The sequence below is a fragment of the Capra hircus genome, chromosome 3, assembly GCF_001704415.2.
Source record: "Capra hircus breed San Clemente chromosome 3, ASM170441v1, whole genome shotgun sequence".
NCBI lineage: Eukaryota > Metazoa > Chordata > Mammalia > Artiodactyla > Bovidae > Capra > Capra hircus.
The window spans coordinates 5,058,451-5,076,185 of record NC_030810.1 but is presented as its reverse complement, the minus strand read 5'-3'; the positions used below and the strand labels follow the sequence as shown (position 1 = coordinate 5,076,185).

At 49.9% G+C, this 17,735-nt stretch overlaps 1 protein-coding gene across 2 annotated transcripts in view; it reads right to left on the bottom strand.

Annotated features, from left to right (window-relative positions):
- Nucleotides 1–17,735, bottom strand: part of ASB18 (ankyrin repeat and SOCS box containing 18) — a 76,657-nt gene that overhangs the window by 20,147 nt on the left and 38,775 nt on the right. For both annotated transcript variants that reach the window (XM_018040801.1, XM_018040795.1), the window contains one exon: nucleotides 5,541–6,045. In XM_018040801.1, coding sequence (XP_017896290.1) covers nucleotides 5,541–6,045 — 505 coding nt within the window. The remainder of the gene's footprint in view (nucleotides 1–5,540; nucleotides 6,046–17,735) is intronic.

Here is a 17,735-nt window from a genome sequence, read left to right as displayed (position 1 = left end):
ACCCCTGCGTTCCTTCATGTTTGCCAGGCAGCTGGCCGCCTTCATTATTTCTACGCCAACGCGGTTTAAAAATCTCCGCTGCCTCCTTGCTGTCTGCCGAGACTCAGCAGCCGCATCACTCTGACAACGCTGATGTCATTAGGGTCCGCGCACGCTCTCTCCGGCTAATGAGGCGGCAGAAAGAAAATTAAGGGGGGAAAAAATCACACGGGCACATTGCTTTCTGTGTAGATGGATAAATAAAACAAGAGCAAGGGAGACGGAGGCGCGCTGTTGCTGAGAGCTCACCCCTCCTAACACGGTGGGGGGCAGCGTGTGTACACACTGCTGTGTGAAGGCAGGGAGAGGAGCCCTGGGTTTTGACTACTGCTCCCTCCAGGCTCCCCTCACGGAAAACTGGAGTGTGAAGTCCCCTTGCCGAATTCCGTAATTAGGTAAAAAAGAAAATATGAAAACTTCAGGTCCATATTGGCAGCGTGGTCAATGACCAGAAGGAGAGGCAAGACGTGAGACTGGCAGATATTTCTAGAACCCTAGTCATTCTTGCCCTCCACCTCCATTTCCCCTTGTTCCAGCTGCCTACATCCCTCACCTGGTGTGCAAGACTGTCTGTGGTTTCCAGCGGCCCTCTAGGCCAGCATGTTCTCTACCCCTGAGCAGAGAAGTCACCCTCCCCTCCATCCCCATCTCCGGTTCCCATTAGATTATGTCACTTCCCTGGTGGCTCAGATGGTAAAGAATCTGCCTGCAATGCAGGAGACCCGGTTTGATCCCTGGGTTGGGAAGATCCCCTGGAGAAGGGAATGGAAACCCACTCCAGTATTCTTGCCTAGAAAATTCCACCAGCAGAGGAGCCTGGCTGGCTAGTCCATGGGATTGCCAAGAGTCAGACACGACTGAGTGACAAACACATTCACTTTCTTGATGGCTTAAGATGATGTAATAGACTCCCACTGTTCTTAAGACAAAGGCTGCAACCCTTAAGGAGGGCTCTGCCTAGTGCCCCAGCTCAGCTGCTTCCTTTTGCTGTTTCCCCTCCAGTTACTGCATTACCCTCCCCTCCCTGCCCCACATATGTTGCTGTGTTCCTCCTGCCCCAGGACCTTTGCACCTGCTGTTCCTTCTGCCTGGAATGGTTTCCCCTCCCCTCTCCACAGAGCTGTGTCTTCAGCCTTCATATCTGGGATTGCACTATAAGAGCTTGAAGGAGCCTTGGACCCCCACCCAGCCAGGTTTGGTCCCCGCACCTCCCCCCACCCCAAGTTTGGCACTTCCAAGGGTTGCAGGGCCTTCACACCACAGCAACTTCATAGTGGTGTATGTGGTTGTCTGAGTTAAGGCCATCTCACCCAGGTGACTGGCAGCTCTATGTGTCAATTAAACACCAACTCCAGCCTGGAGCACAGCTGCTCCTAGCAATGTTTGTTGAACAAGGGCTTAAGGGATGCCTGGGGGGGTGGGGGGAGCTTTCATCACTGGCGTGGTCCAGGCATGCCTCCAACTCGGGGGCAGGTCTGTGTGTGTGTACTCAGTCACTTTAGTTGTGTCTGATTCTTTGCAACCCTATGGACTGTAGCCCGCCAGGCTCCTCTGTCCATGGGATTTTCCAGGCAAGGATATTGAAGCGCGTTGCCATTGCCTCCTCCAGGGGATGTTCCAAACCCAGCCTCCTGCATCAGCAGGCAGATTCTTTACTGCTGAGCCACCTGGGAAGCCTTACATGCTGTGCTTAGTTGCTCAGTCATGTCCAACTCTTTGTGACCCCATGGACTATAGCCTGCCAGGTTCCTCTGTCCTTGGGATTCTCCAGGCAGGAATACTGGAGTGGGTTGCCATTCTCCTCTCCAGGGGATCTTCCCAACCCATGGATGGAATACAGGTCTCCTGCATTGCAGGTGGATTCTTTACCATCTGAGCCACCAAGGAAGCCCATGAATATTGGAGTGGGTAGCCTATCCCTTCTCCAGGGGATCTTCCCGATCCAGGAATCGAACCTGGGTCTCCTGCATTGCAGGCGCATTCTTGACCAGCTGAGCTACCAGGGAAGGCTGGGGAGCCCTCTAAGCGGAAATTATGTATGACTGCTCAGGTGAGGAGCAGAAGGCCAACAGAAGGTGAGCAGTCGTTATTCTAGACCAAGCATCCAACCTGCAAAGTCAACTAGTCGCAACCAGTGCAGACCCACCCTCCTGTGCGTTTCTCCGCCCTCCTGCCGGAGGCTCTCCTCCAGGCGGCTCTCCTCCAGGCGGGGGACCCTTCAGTCCCAACAACTTCCAGGATTCAAACCTGGCTGCAGCCTAACACCGTGCCTGCACCTGCCCTTGCGCCCCGACCCGACTCTGGTGTTAACTAGCGGTCAGCCGGGCAGAAAGGCCTGGCATTGTCAACACGCCAGCATCCCCAGCCGTGACACCGCTTTGATGTCGGCGGCCGCGCAGTGCGCGCGGCTCCGACGGCTGCTCTGAGTCCGCCCGCCGTGGTGCTGGCGCCTTTGTCTGGGCGTGGGGGGAAACTGTGATTTATGTCATGAGCTCGCTGTGAAACCTTTTGCCTCAGTAATTCTGAGCTCCGTGGGTGTCTCTTTACATCTATTTACAGCGCGGCGGCTGCCCACGGCCGGCCTGCTCTGTGACATTCCCCGGTGCTTCTGTGTACGCCTCGCCATGGCGCTGAGTCCCGCCTGCCGGGCGTCTTTGTGGCTCGTTTCAGCCTGTTTGCTGCGCGCTCCACGGGGCTGCTGAGCGAGTCGGGGCTGCCCTTTTATGTCCCGCGGGGTGATTAGACCCCTTCCCCGGTGGAGCACGCGCAGGGGGCCTTGGTGGAGGAAGACGCTCCTGCCTGATTTCTAGAGTGTTCGCTTTGGTTGAAGGGCGGGGAGTGGGGAGGGTGGTGGGGGCGAGGCCAGAGTCTCACATTGGCTCGGAGGATGCCCAGGACTGGTAAACGCGCTCTTGTCCACAACTTGTTCCTAGCGCTGGTGCCAGGGGCCTGGGCTGTGGACATCCTTAGCACTCATGCGGGGATACCCTCTGGAGATGTGGGGATCTTCAGAATAAAGAGGTGGGATGCCCATTTCCAAAGAGTCCATGCAGCCCCAGGGGTGGTGAAGTTGCTGGAATACTCTTTTCTCATTCAACAAACTGAGGGAAGATCCGCAGGTGCCTGCACGGTGCTCTGTTCAGGGCAGGCCATACTGCTATTCTGTGAAAGCCGGCTGGAGATTAAGATTTCTCAAAGAAACTCCAGTGCCTTCCACGGTGGTGTGCACTTGCTGGGAGATGCGCATCATCATTTCCAGGAGCCAAGCACCGCTCCTGGCCCCTGGGTCTGCACTGCAACTAGCTGGTCCCAGATGCAAACCTCATCCAGCCTGCACCCCACTGACCCAGCTGCATTCCTGAGTGGCTGGCAAAGGATTCCCCAAGGGGATCCCAGGACAGGGCCCCAGGAGGCCCGGAGGGGAGGCACTGGGTCTTGCCCTGCATCTCTGGATCGAGTCGGGGCCATTCTTCCAGCCCTGGAGACAAGAGTTCACGGGCTGCCATCCTGTCCCCAGAATGTTGCCTGTGCTGCTGCACCTCAGACAAGGACACCTGGATGGAGATCAGTTTGCCCCAGGTAGTTTTCACTGTGGCTCATCAAGCAAAGTCTTTCTTTCTTGTTTTCTTATTCATTCTTTTTTTAAAAAATAATTTTATATATTTTTGACTGTGCTGGGTCTTCATGCGGCATGGGCTTTTCACTAGTCGTGGCAGCGGGAGCTACTCTCTAGTTGCAGGGCGTGGGATTCTCACTGCAGTGGCCTCCCTTGTTGCAGAGCACAGGACCTAGGGCACACGGGCTTCAGCAGTTGCAGCACGTGGGCTCAGCAGTTGCGGCTCCTGGGCTCCAGAGCACAGGTGCAGTTAGCTGCAGCACACAGGCTGAGTTGCTCCTCAGCATGTGGGATCTTCCTGGATCAGGGATCGAACCCGTTCCTCCTGTACTGGCATGCGGATTCTTTACCACTGAGCTACCAGGGAAGCCCTCTTATTCATTCTTTATGCAGTTTCACAACAAAAGGCTGTTGGTTCATGGTGTGAACTGGAGGGGTGGGAGGTTTCCATTTGTTTCCATTTTATCAGTTGATGGACTAAGCCTGCTAGTATTGGGAAATGTTGAAATGTAAATTATGAATATATTACAAAAGTCTGTAATATAAATATTACAGACTATAAAAATGCTGGCATGTCTTCCCTTTCAAGAGCCCAGGAAATTGAAATCACTGCATTAGCAGAGTGCCTCAAGAAAACTACTTGAAGACAGTGCAAGAGTTGGCATAAGAAATTGTCATACTGTTTGTCAAATAAGGAAATGCCCAAGGACTTGTCTGGGTGGATTTTCCATGTCTCACCTATCGTTTGATAGACAAGAACTGTATTCTGTATACCCCCACAAAGCAAAGTTGGCATCTGAGAACTGTGTGAATCTCACTATTTCAGATCATCTAGAATATTGTCCTTTTTGGATAACAGCTTTTAAGCTCTTTGTTTAAGACCAATCAGGCCAAAACATGTCTCTTGCATATGACTGGCAAGTCTGGGATAAATATTAAATTAAGCACAGCCAATTTTACATCTAATGGAATGGCTTCCCTTCAATGACGTCTTTAGGGAGGACAACCTCTTAACCAGTATTTTGAGAACTTTTCTTTTGGAAACATTTTGTATCTGATTATTTTCTGACGATAAAGCTTTTTTTTTTTTCCTTCAAAATTTATGTTAGATTTTATTTTTTATTTTTGCTGTGCCTGACAGCATGCAGGATCTTAATTCTCCCACCAGAGATCAAACCCCTGCCCCCTGCAGTGGAGGCATGGCGTTTTAACGACAGGACTATCAGGGAAGTCCATCTGATAAGAAATTTTTATTCTTCATCTGTCTCATTTCAGTGTAGATCTGACATATGGAAAAACGACGAGCTGCTCTGAGTCAAGTCTACAAAGTAGTTCCCGCACAAGCTTGACCCTGGACGGGACGCTTCACCTGACAGACACCCAGCTGGGGAATGTCCTGTCTGAAGGATTTCACAGGAGTGTGGTGAGGTCATCAGGCAAATGACCACATAGGGTATTTAATTTCAAGTCAGATACCAGATGTGAGAAGAGGCTGATTTCCATTGTTCACCAATTACACCCAAAGATATCTTGGCCAAAATATTTTGAGCCATCACAGCATCATAGAACCAAGACCCTGGGACCTCCAGGTGACACCTTTGCAAGGTCACACTCGAGTATGTTTGTCAACACCCCAACGTTTTAATCTCCTAGGAACTCTAGAAAAGGCTTCCCAGCCCTTGCTCCTCAACATGTGACTTCACTGAGAGCTTGGTAGAAACCCAGACTCTGCCACCCGCCTCCTGCGGATTCAGAATCTGCATCCGCACCTGTCTCCAGGGGGTTCCCCGGCCCCTGGAAGTCTGACAAGCGTGGCATGGCACCGGGCTGCAGGCCGGGTCCCTGCGCTGCGAGTCGTCGCGGCCTGTCCCGGGCCCCCTCTTACCTTGGGGAAGGCGTCGGGCCACACGGTGGGGGAGCCGTGGTTGAGCAGCTCCTGCACCGTGAGCTGCGGCTCGGCCTCGGGCGCGCAGGCGGCCGTCTGCAGCACGCGGGCCAGCGGCGACGCACCCCCGTAGTCTAGCGCGCGCGCATCGGCGCCGTGCCGCAGCAGCAGGCGCGCCAGGCCGGGGCGCGCGTGGCCGCAGGCCTTGTGCAGCGGGCTGCGCTCGTCCTCGTCGCGTGTGTCTGCCGCCGCGCCGTGCCTCAGCAGCAGCGCGCACAGGCGCAGGCAGCGCGCGTGCTCATCGGGCCGCCAGGCTGCACCACACGCCGCGCTCAGGGCCGTCTCGCCGCGGCCATTCCTTGCGTCCACGCGCGCCCCGCGGTTCAGGTAGAGGCGCGCGTGCTCATCCAGGCCGCGCTGCGCCGCCACGTGCAGGGGCGTGTCCCGGCTGGCGCCGCCCTCGAGTTGCACCGAGGCGCCGTGCTCCAGCAGCGCCTGCGCGCACCTGCGGGAGGTCAAGGTCTGTCACCCGGATGGGGCTGCAAGCCGGCATCCGCGCCCTGCTTGCCCCAGCCCCACATGCCCTGCCTGCTGGTTCTGGGCCTTTGGACCCATTGCCCTTCTCCCCTGGGGAGTTGATCCTCAAATGGCAAGGGCAGGAATCCAGATCTCCACGTGCCCAGGTTATACAGGAGTCCACACTGGGCCTCAAAAGAAATGCGATGATGGCAAAGCCGGGGGCGGGGGCGGGGAAGGCTTCAAGGCTCACCAGTTACTAAACGGTGGAAACAGCTAGGAATTTTTTCCTCCACGTGCGTTAAAACTTTGTAATTTGTGACTACTGAGAGACCTGGGTTCCATCTGTGTCAGGAAGATACCCTGGAGAAGGGCATGGTAACCTACTTCAGTATTTTTGCCTGAAGAATTCCCATGGACAGAGGGGCCTGGAGAGCTACAGTCTATGGCGTTGAAAGAGTTGGACATGGCTGCCCGGCTAAGCACAGCACACACCTTCCAAAGTAGCACCGTATGCCTGCGTGTTAAGTCGCTTCAGTTGTGTCCTGCTCTGTGACCCCAGGACTATAGCCTGCCAGCCTCCTCTGTCCATGGCATTCTCCAGGCAACAATACTGGAGTGGGTTGTCATTCACTGCTCCAGGGGATCTTCCTGACCCAGGGATCCAACCCAGGTCTCCTGTATTGCAGGCAGATTCTTTTACCATCTGAGTCACCATGGAAAAGGCAATATGGTTCAAATGCTGGAAACATGAATAACCTGGGCTCTTTGTCACAGGTGGCAGTTGAGGACCTGGGAGTCACGGTTGTAAGGAGGGCCCCTTAAACTGTTGGGCTGTTTATCAGCCGACATGTTCCCCTGCTTGTGGTGATGGTGTGAGGCAAGGCTTGCCCTATTCCTAGGGAGGACATCTATCAGTCCCTCAGGACACGGCGGCGGATTGGCCCTGGGGTGTCCTCAGACAGGACTGGAAGTGTGCGCAAAACAGGCAACCGTACCTAACTGTAGGACCATCAGTGTTTCAACTGGACTCTCCCGGAACGGCCTCTGGATTTTGGCAGTAGCTAAGCCCCCCCCGTGCTTCTGGGGCTTCCTCGGCTCGCAGGGGAAGCCAGTCTTCCCCAGAGGTGGGTGTCTCCTGCCCCCTCAGGTCCCTCAGGTCGGTGCCAAGGCTGCTCTCGCAAGAGGGCAGTGTTCTTAGAGCTTCTTATACACCCGGGAGGACTTCGAGCATCTCAACCTAAGCCCAGGTGGCAGCTGCTGACAGGCCCACTGGGCCGGGGCCCTGGACACTGGTGGGGAACTAACCCAATCTGGCCCAGCCTGAGAGCAGGACAGTCTCACAGACCCTCCCGAGCCCCTCCTTCATTCTGCTGGCCCTTGGCGTTCGTGGGCACTGACGGGACACCAGCATCACTTCAGCCCCTACTCCTGGGTCTCCTCCTGGGATGTTTCTGCCCTGGTGTTTGCTCCACCTTTGGAGTCTGATGGGCCTGCATGCTGGCTGCAGAGGGTAAGACCCTGGTCCCTGTAGCTCCCCCTCCTGTTGGTGCCCTCCTCATCTCTGCTCTGTTGAGTCTTGGCCAATTGGCCCCTGGCCCACTCAGCCCTTCCTGGCTTCACTCCTTCCCTGGGCAGCTCTCTCACTCTCTCTCTTCTCAGCATCCTCGGTTCCCTTGAGTGGAGGGGACATGGCCGTCCCCTGCATCAGCTGGCCGCATTATGGGCAGCCATCCGCCCTCCGCCCTCTCTTCCCCACTTGGCCCCTGGAGGAAACCCCAGTCTCAGAGATTGGCCCCTGCATTCCACGGGTCCTCAGCGCCCTTTGGTCTACAGTTCCTGGGACTGAAGGCCGGCTCCTCAGTCCTTGCCCATTAGTGACTGTTCCACACGTTGATCACCATTCCCAAGAAATCCTATTTCTTTTTTTTTTTTTTAAGATGATTTAGGTGGTGGCGAATCTTATTTGCGACCTGAGGGACCTTCAGCCTTCACTGTGGCATGCAGGATCTTTAGTTGTCGGCACAGGAACTCTTAGTTGCTGCATGTGGGATCTAGTTCCCTGACTAGGGATCGAACCCGGGCCCCCTGCATGGGGAGTGTGAAGTCCTAGTCACTGGACCCCCAGGGAAGTCCCCAGAGGTCTTGTTTCTAGTCTTGTCCTTCTCAGCAGTCTGCCCCTACTGTACTCAGTGAGTGCAAATTTCCCCAGCAACAGCCGTCCTTCGTGCCTTGTGCCGGTGAGGCGGCCGTGACCCCTGGCAGAGTCTGTTTCTGCATGACCGCCCTCTGCTACTTCCATGTGTCTAAGGAAGGGACTGCCTCTCCATCCTGTTGCCCGGTGTAGTCCTTTCCTGCTTGCTTCCGGGCACAGCCTTTGTCACACCAGTGTTTCAAGTGTTCTCTGGCACGTCTGACTTCTTTCTTAGATGGTTGGCTCTTTGGGTATAGAAATGGACGTGTCTTTATTTCTGCTTCTTGGCACCTAGGGCAGGGCTGGCCCACTACTGGTATTCTCTAAAAGCATGTTGAACAAATGCATTTCCTTAATGAACGTCTTTCAGTTTTCCTTTGTGTGGCCGCTGTTTTTCCTGTTATTTACCTGACTGGGACTCTGCACCGGATCCTTTGAGGGTTTCCAGGCTGGAAGCCGCTGGTGTTAAATCTGTTTACATTTCTACCCAGGGACCTGCAATATTTTAAATCCTCTCTCCATATTCCTCTATCCTCCATGTCAGCAGTATCTTGAGAAGTGGTCTGTCTTGGGTGAAAGATCTTTACAAACAAGTATGATTTGATGTGAAGCGTCTTTTGGGACAATAAGCAGCTAAGAGAGGATGCAAATTTGACAATCAGAGTGCTTCAGTTTGCTTCCTCCGTGCCTCTCTGGGAGGAATTTTGAACAGTGCAGCAGGAGGTTAGAAATCAAAGGTTCCGTCTCATTTTGCCACTGAGCCTGTGTGTGCTCACAAACAATCACCAAACATTTTCTCCTGCTCTGCTTTTTTTTTTTTTTTTTAAAGCAGTCCAGCCTCTCTGAAGAAGTCCACCGGGAAATACGAGTGGGTCTCTTTTCCACGTCCACAGCCTAACAGGCTGATGGCCAGGTTGCTCTTTGTAACAAAGATACCTTTCAGAAGAATGAGGACACTGGCCCAGCCTCTGGAGGACCAAGGATACTCTTTTCATTTTTAATGAAGAGCTTCTAATTGGCTAAATCTTGGCACTTCCTTAGAGCAGGTCATGATGTAAGTTGCAGACCACAGGCACAAGAGAAAAACAACACAACGAATTGACTGGGGCACATCTCTGCTGGCACGCAGTGGGCAGTCATTAAAAATGAAGGCGTGGGAGCCTGTTGAATGACATGGAAAGCTGTCTGCAGTGGTCATGTGTAAAGACCAGGTTTGAAACAGCATCGAACGCTCCTATGAAAAAAAAGAGTAAACATGTATATGCGTGGGAAGAAAGCCTGGAAACATACAAGCCAACGTGTTCACCTCTGGATGGTGGGGTGAAGGGTGATTTTATTTCCTTTTTGCCTGCCGGTATTTTCAAATTCACTTTCCAAAGTGACTCAGAGTTGCAGTTTGACAGCGGAACAACAGCAGAGGTTATTAATAACAGAACCATCCCCCGCCAGCCACAGCATTAGCTCATGGATTCTAAGAAAGTCAGCTCAGCGTTCCAGGTTTCCAGAATGCGCTCAGATTTTCCACTGATCTGTCCAGGTGTAGGCAGAGGTCTTGGGAAGGCTGTAGGGCAGCACCTCTGAGGAGGTGAGAGGAGAGGCGAGGGAGGGGGGTGGGTGGAGGGTCCTCAGTGACAAGCAAAGCAGTGTTAACGGTCTCGGGGACCTGAAAGACCTGACCTTGTGTTTGTCAGCATCTCCAGTCAAGGAAGAAATGGCCCAGCAGGAAGGTGTACCCCAAGCCTCTGCAGGACTGTGTGGGAAGCTCTGCTTTGGCTGAGTTCTTTCCTCCAAGCGAGGTTTTCTCGAGCAGATGTCCTGCTGTGCTGGGAGACACAATACGGAAGGCCTGGAGACAGTCTGGGCTTCCCTGGTGGCAGACAGTGTAGGACCGTCACTGTCAGGAATCAAGGGTGCGTTCTCATCCGACCATGTCAAAACGGCTTGTCTCTATCTTATGAGATGAAGGAGACACTGTTGTCTGAACTACCTCTGATACGAAGCAACTTGGGCAAACACTTCCCCTACCCCCCACCATCCTTCATCGCCATCTTTGATGATGATCATGGTGACAAGCTGTTATGGGGCCCAAAGTTGACAGTACACAGAAAAAGTGGCTTGAGCCAAAAGGCAGGAGTTAATAGAGATGAACCCATCAAGGGCAGTTGAATTAATGTCATTTTGACTTATTTGTAAAGAAAGTAGGCCTCCCAGCCCTCGTCTGGCACACAGCTCCCAGGCACCTCCAGCATCTTTCCGAAGCACAGCTTTCCCCCTCACCTGGCAGGTGCAGATGGTGCCGAGCGCCTCAGCCTGGCTTCCTCAGTGCTCACCTCTTCCTTACCCGCTCACACCATCTGCCAAACTGCCCTGCACCCCACGAGACAGAGCCTGCTCAGGCTTTCCTTCTCCAGCTTCCCTCCTCCCCACCCCTCCAGTGGCACAAAACCCTCAAAAGTAGTATTTCATAGCCTCTGGTTCTGAGCTGGGACTTCAGTGCATTCCCCAGCATGTGACCTTTTAATTTATTTCTAGAAGAATGTTATCTTTAGGCTTTGTGACAAGTCTGCACTGTAGGTGGAGTTTGTATGTGGGGAAACTGAGGCTCAGGAGAAGACCAGTGACTCAGATAGGGCCATCCAGCCAGGGGGTGGCAGAGCCGAGGCTGGCCTGCTGTGTCTGGCTTAGTCCTTTGTCATCCCGCCTTGCTGCTCCTCCCATAGGTACTGTTTGTTAAGCACCTTCTGAGAGCCAGGCAAGGCACTAGGCATTTCCCAGAAGTTCTCTCTAAACCTTTCATTCACTGGTCCATTCAGTAAGTGGAGAGCATCCTCCATGCTCTGTACCCCAGGTCAAGGCAGGGGGCAGGGTCTCCTCTCTGAGCGCTCCGCAGGGCTCCTGGACATGCCTTCAGACAGGACGCTGAAGGCACAGAAGGTTGGGGACATCGCCTGGCTGGAGGACCTTGTGCTAGCGGGCAAGGAACAGGAGCCTGCTTCTCGCCCAGTTCTCTGGGCAAGTCTGCACTGGAGATTTCATTTTCTCTGGTTTTCCATGAGGATGTGGTTTTTGAGGCTTGAAGCAGTGATCTCAAGGGTAGAGACCTGGGAGAGGACGGTGACCCCATAGTCAAGTCAGAACCTCCTGATTGAGATGTGAACCCAGCTACTGCTGGAGACGAGAATGACTCGACAGTCGTCAGAGGATGATGGTTTCCAAGGATCAATGCAACAACAAGGACAAAGAACTATCAAAAACAGGGAGAAATTCACAAAAGTCAGTTGCATGTTTTTGGAGGGAAAACAGACCTTCCTTTCAAGCCCTCTCAGGTGGGTTCAGCATCTATCTCCAGAGCAACAGCTTCACTTGCTGGAAATCCTTGGACACTCCAGCTGCCCTTCACTGTCCTCCTGTGCTTGCGCTGGAACCCCTTGTGGCCAGTGTGTTTGCTGAGAGTAACGGGTGTCATGAAGCAGTCTTGTCGAATCATCATTAAGCTACTGTTCCTCCTTGGAGTTGACATGGAGGCGAATGGGCTGGAGACATGTCCCTGGGGCAGGGTGGCTGGGGCCAAGTCTGGGTCCATCCATGAGGGCAGGCAGTGTGGCAGGATGCTGAGCAAGGCAGGACTGCAGGGCGGGGCGGTGGGGGGGTTAGGTTGGTGCACAGGGGATGTGGGGGAGAGACTCGGGAGGACAATACAGCCATGCTTTCTAATGAAGCCATCTCAAGGAGACTGCCTCTGTGCATGGACTCCCCTGCTGTTCCAGGTGAAGGATGGGGAAGCTGCTGCCCTGACTTTGATGGAGGAGCAGCTTCCACTTGGTTTGTTTGGACCTTCTGCCTCTCCTCTCCTCTGGGGCCCTGCCTCCCGCCCCTCTCTGCTCTGTATTTTCTTCTCCCCCCTTTCTCCCAGGATGCTCAGCTGTGAGACTATCAAGCATAGATGTCCACAATTGAAATAGCTGATACGAATGGACAAATCCTGAAGGGTAGCAGGGAGCATGGAGAGGGAAGCTGCCGGCCATGTCTATTCTTACGGTTTCCCGTGGAGCAATGGCTGCCATTTAATTTGCTTCTGAAGCATTCAATGGTTGTGGCTGCTAACGACACTTTAGGCAAATTCCCCGTGTCTCCCCCCACCACCCTGCAAACTGAAAGCGAAATTCTGCATTTGGGTGGACGGAGGAATGACTGAAGGAACTAGCTTTGATAATTCAGTTCCACTGTTTGCCCTGCTTTCCACTGAAGGAGTGTCTGACTTTCTGGAAGCTTCACTAGTATCCCCTCCTCAACAAGAAATGGGCAACCTTCCTCTCCTGCCCTGGCGCCAGCATTGGATGAAGGGGGAAACCCAGAGGCATCAGAGTGAGGGGAGGAGAAGTGGGAGAGAAGTTAAATACAAGACTCTGCTCTCTTTTTCACATCAGCTGGCCGAAGTATTGGAGCTTCAGCTTCATCAGTCCTTCCAGTGAATATTCAGGGTTGGTTTCCTTTAGGATTGACTGGTTTGATCTCCCTGAAGTCCAAGGGACTCTCAAGAGTATTCTCCAGTGAGCCGACTCATTGGAAAAGACCCCGATGTTGGGAGAGATTGAAGGCCAAAGGAGAAGGGGGCAGCAGAGGATGCGATGGTTGGATGGCATCACTGACTCAGTGGACATGAGTTTGAACAAACTCTGGAAGATAGTGAAGGACAGGAAAGGCTGAAATGCTGCAGTCCATGGGATCACAAGGAATCGGACACAGCTTAGCGACTGAACAACAACAACTCTCTTTTTAGGTTGTGATGTGAACCCCAGCTACCTCTGGAGAAGAGAATGACTAAATAGTCACCAAAAAGATGGGGGGTGGGGGAACTTTGATTTGTATGCGATAAAAGCTTTTTTTTTCTGATTTATTTTAATTGGAGGCTGATTACTTTATAATATTGTGGTGGTTTTGGCCATACATTGACATGAATCAGCCATGGGTGTACATGTGTTCCCCATCCTGAACCCCCCTCCCACCTCTCTCCCCATCCCATCCCTCTGGGTCGTCCCACTGCACCAGCCCTGAGCGCCCTGTCTCATGCACTGAACCTGGACTGGCGATCTGTTTCACATATGGCAATATACATGTTTCAATGCTATTCTCTCGAATCATCCCACCCTCGCCTTCTCCCAGAGTCCAAAAGTCTGTTCTTTACATCTGTGTCTCTTGTATGAGAGAAAAGTTTTATATACATGTTTTTATCTATTTTTTAGGTGAAGTAAAGTTTGTATACAGAAATGCACAGGTCTGAAGAGTACAGCTGTACAAATTTTGGCAAAGGATGTGTGTAATCAACGTAGTATACTGACATCCGCTATGACATTTGCATAAAGACAGAGCATATGAAACAAATCTTTTCTGGCCATACCTCACAGCAGGTGGGATCTTAGTTCTCTGACCAGGGACTGAACCCGCATCCCCTGCGCTGGAAGGCCGAATCTTAACCCCTGAACCCCCATCCCCTGCGCTGGAAGGCCGAATGTTAACCCCTGGACCATGGGGGATGTCCAAGATGTAGCATATTTTCATCTCCAAAAAGCTCCTTTGTGTTTGCCACTGGTCAGTCACCACGGGCAGCCATGATTCTGGTTTCTCCCCCATGTTTGTCTTTTCTATAATTTTCTACCTTTTTTTTGGGTCTGGCTTCTTTAGTGTAACATGTCTTTGATATTAATCCATATTGTTGTGTTCACAAGCAACTCATTCTATTTTATTTATGAGTCACATGTAGTTGTATAGCTATACCACAGTTTTAAAATTCATTCTCTTTTTGATACTGATGGGCATTTTCACTTTTTGGCTATTATGAATAAAGCTGCTATGAACATCTTCATGTAAATCTTCATGTGGGCATATGTTCTTATTTCTTTTGGATAAATATTTAGAAGCAGAATTGCTGGTAGGTATATATTTAACTTTAAAAGAAATGGTTAAGCAGTTTACCAAGGTGATTATATCATTATACACTCCCAACAACAATGTATGAGAGTTCCAGTTGCTCCACATTCCTGTCAACATTTGGTGGTGTCTGTCTTTTTGCCTTTAGCCATCCTAAAGAGTGTGACATAAAGAATATTTCCTCACGGCTTTAATTTGCTTTTCCCTGATGACTAATGATGTTGAGGACATTTCACGTGTTTATTTGTCATCTGTATATCTTTCTTGAGGTGTCTAATCAAGGATTTTGCCCAGAGGGTAAAGTTTGGATTTGGCCTGGATTACCTGTTTTAATTCCTAATAATGAGTTGTATGTATTCAAACAGAACTTGGCAAGCAACCAGAAAGGTGAGGAATCTGCCTGAGATCCTAGAAGTGGCAAGGAAACAGGATAAACCTATGACAGAACATGTTTGAAAGTTCGTGATGAGAGATGAGCAGAGCTACTTTCTGACAATTAGTGGTTTTTGAAAAAGATTAGGTTAACAAGGGAGAAGTTATCTTTCAACATCCATCTCTCTTATGACGTTGGCTTTCTGTTTTTTAACTCAAAAAAAAAAAAGATTCATTGTCTTACTGTGCTGGGTCTTGGTTGCAGCATGTGGGATACTTAGTTGCTGCATGTGGACCCTTAGTTGTGGCATGTGGGGTCTAGTTCCCTGACAGGGATCGAAGCTGGGCCCCCTGCATTGTGAATGGGGGGGGTCTTAGCCACTAGATCACCAGGGAAGAGCCGATACTGGCTTTTGAACCTGGCTCTGATGGGTTCCACTTGGTAATGTTTTACCAAGAGCCCATGTTTTTCCATTTTACTGATTAAACATAGGCTCTTGGTAAGCCTCAGCTTTCTAATCTGTAAACTGGGAATAACCATGCCTTGCAAGCCTGTGGGGAAGATCATAGCAAGTCAGACACTTGCAGGTATTCAGAATGTGAAGTTCTTGTACAAATATCAAATTATCCAATGGGGGCAGCCCCTAACTGACAGCTTGTTCTTTAGTATTCCTCAAGATGCCTCAAAGTCCTGTTGGACCAGATCGTGTTTTCTCCTCTCCACATGAATAATGAGTCAATCACTCATCTGGATTGTAGAAAGTGGACTGTTTTCTGGGTTGTGCATCAGTGCCCATGAGCTAGAGCTCATGCAACTAAACCTCTTGTTATTAGGCAGAAGCTTTGGGACTGGGGTGAGGACTCAGAATAATTGTTCCTGCTCAAATCCTGCCCAGAAAGTACCTTTCTTGCCTCAGGGAAAGGCATACTTCATTTTTCTCTGCCCAGATTTCATCCTGCCAGGTTTGAGTTAGAGAAAAATTGCCCAATGATTTTCTTCAACAATCTTTTCCTCCTAAGATAATTAGCTGCTTCCACAAGTCCAATTCTGGCTTAAAATGAACTTTTATTTAGTTGAATTGACACAGCTGGGACAAAGAAGTAAATGTGCATGCTTTTTACTAACATGCTCATGAAGGAAGCAAATTCCCCTCACTTTTGTATAAATTGAGACAGCATTAGATGAGAAAAAGAATCAGGACTCTGCTAATTCTTCTCTCATTTTAATTATCTCAGAATTTTAAAAAGGGTCAAGGAGAGGAATCTGGTAATAAATAGGGCGAGACTGGCATGCAGGCTACTAACGTGAAGAGAGTAACTTTACTGGAACTTTTCTTTTTGGGAAAATCTCTTCAAAAGGTTCCTAGATTAAAGCTCTGATATCCCTTTTTGTGTGTTGAATTCTGAATTCTGAAGCTTGCAGGTTGGAAGGAAGCACAGATAATTTTTTTTTTTTTTTAATCCCAGGAACTCAGAGACTCAAAGGTTTTAAAGTCCTGCACCCATGGAGAATTGCTGACTAAAAGGGGTTGGAACAGAACTGGGTCCCTAGGTGTGGAGACCATTGTCATCAAGAGTTAGAAAATGAAATGGCTCTGTATGTAGGTCAACGACCCCCTCTCTACTGAAAGGTAAAAAAATTAAGGATGACCTAAAATCTACTATGTATAAAAAGATTCTGGAAAAAGTAGCTCTTTCCTGTCAAAGTGATAATGTTTATACTACCTGAAGCCAGACCTCCTCGGAGTCTGACTTTAGGGGGACTCTTCAGAGCTGAAAAGCCGCAGTCTAAACCTCAGTCCCTCTCTGACATCTGTTAACTTTCATCCTTCAAGGGAGTTGGCTATGTTATTGTAGAGGTGTTCAGTGGGACCCGCCACCATCTTCCATCAAATCATTGATACTGAAGGGATTCTGAGTCAGCTGTTGCAGAGTTCTGCCTGAACTTATGCTGTGTTCCTCACTTATCTTAAACTTTTCCTCAATAACTTGGATTTAAATAAGTCAAGACTGTCAAATGAAATCACCAGGGAGAAAGACTCATGTAGAGAGACACATGGAGACAGAAGGGAAAATGAGAAGAAAAAGAAGAAAGAGGAGGAAGAGAAAGACAAAAGAAAAGGGGTTTTACAAAGCCCCGTCTTAATACAAAGGCATTTTAGAAGTCTTTATTAAGCAATGTGCTGGATTTGAATGATTTCTGCAAAACCGACTGAAGTCAGGAAATTAGTTTCTGTCACACAGTGTGTAAGCTGAGTAGCTCTGCATATGCCTCAGCTCCTTATCACAACCAAATGTAAGCCTGTTGGCTTGTCTTAAGGGCTACTGCTGGGGTTCACGATACCTTGTGATCTGAGTAGGTGATACATTCTTATTTCTTAGTAAAAAGCCACATTTTTTCCTAAGACTATAAGGTGGAAGATAGATTTGAGTCCAAGGTATGAAGCAAACTTGGTTTTTAAAATTCTTTCTATTTAAAAATTACTACATATTTACAGAAGAATTGAAAAGATAGTACAGAGAATTTGCAAATGTCCTTTACCCAGTTTCCTGTAAAGTTCACATCATATATTATCATGGTGCCTTTGTCAAAATTAAGAAATTAACATCAATCCAATACTACTAACAGAACTGTGGACTTTATTTGGATTTCACCACTTTCCCCACTAATGTTCATGTTCTGCTCCAGGATCCAATCCAGGATACCACGCTACATTTATAGAACTTAATTTTGAACAAAACTGAATATAGACATGACTTTTGAGGAGGGTGGGAAGCATGGTGTGTTCCTAGACATGGAATACCATCAAAGGGGTTATATTTTCCATAGGAACATGTTGAAATTGGGAGTATGCTCTTGACTAGGGATATTACTGTAAATAAATCATAGATGACCAACAAATATGGAGACAAAGAAACCACAAAACCCCATATTAATTAAAATTAGTGAAATATTGTTTCAATTCCCATGAGATAGCACAGAGATTATACAAGAGACCTCAACAATTGTGGTCAGCACCTACATAATTCTTAACTACATGCCAGGTGCTCTTCTAAACGTTTTCCATACACTAGCTCATTTAATTCCCCTAGTCACCCTATGTACGAGGCTCAAATATTATCTTTGTTTTACAGATGAGAACACCAAGACACAGATAAATAACTTGCCCAGGCTTGCACTGCTA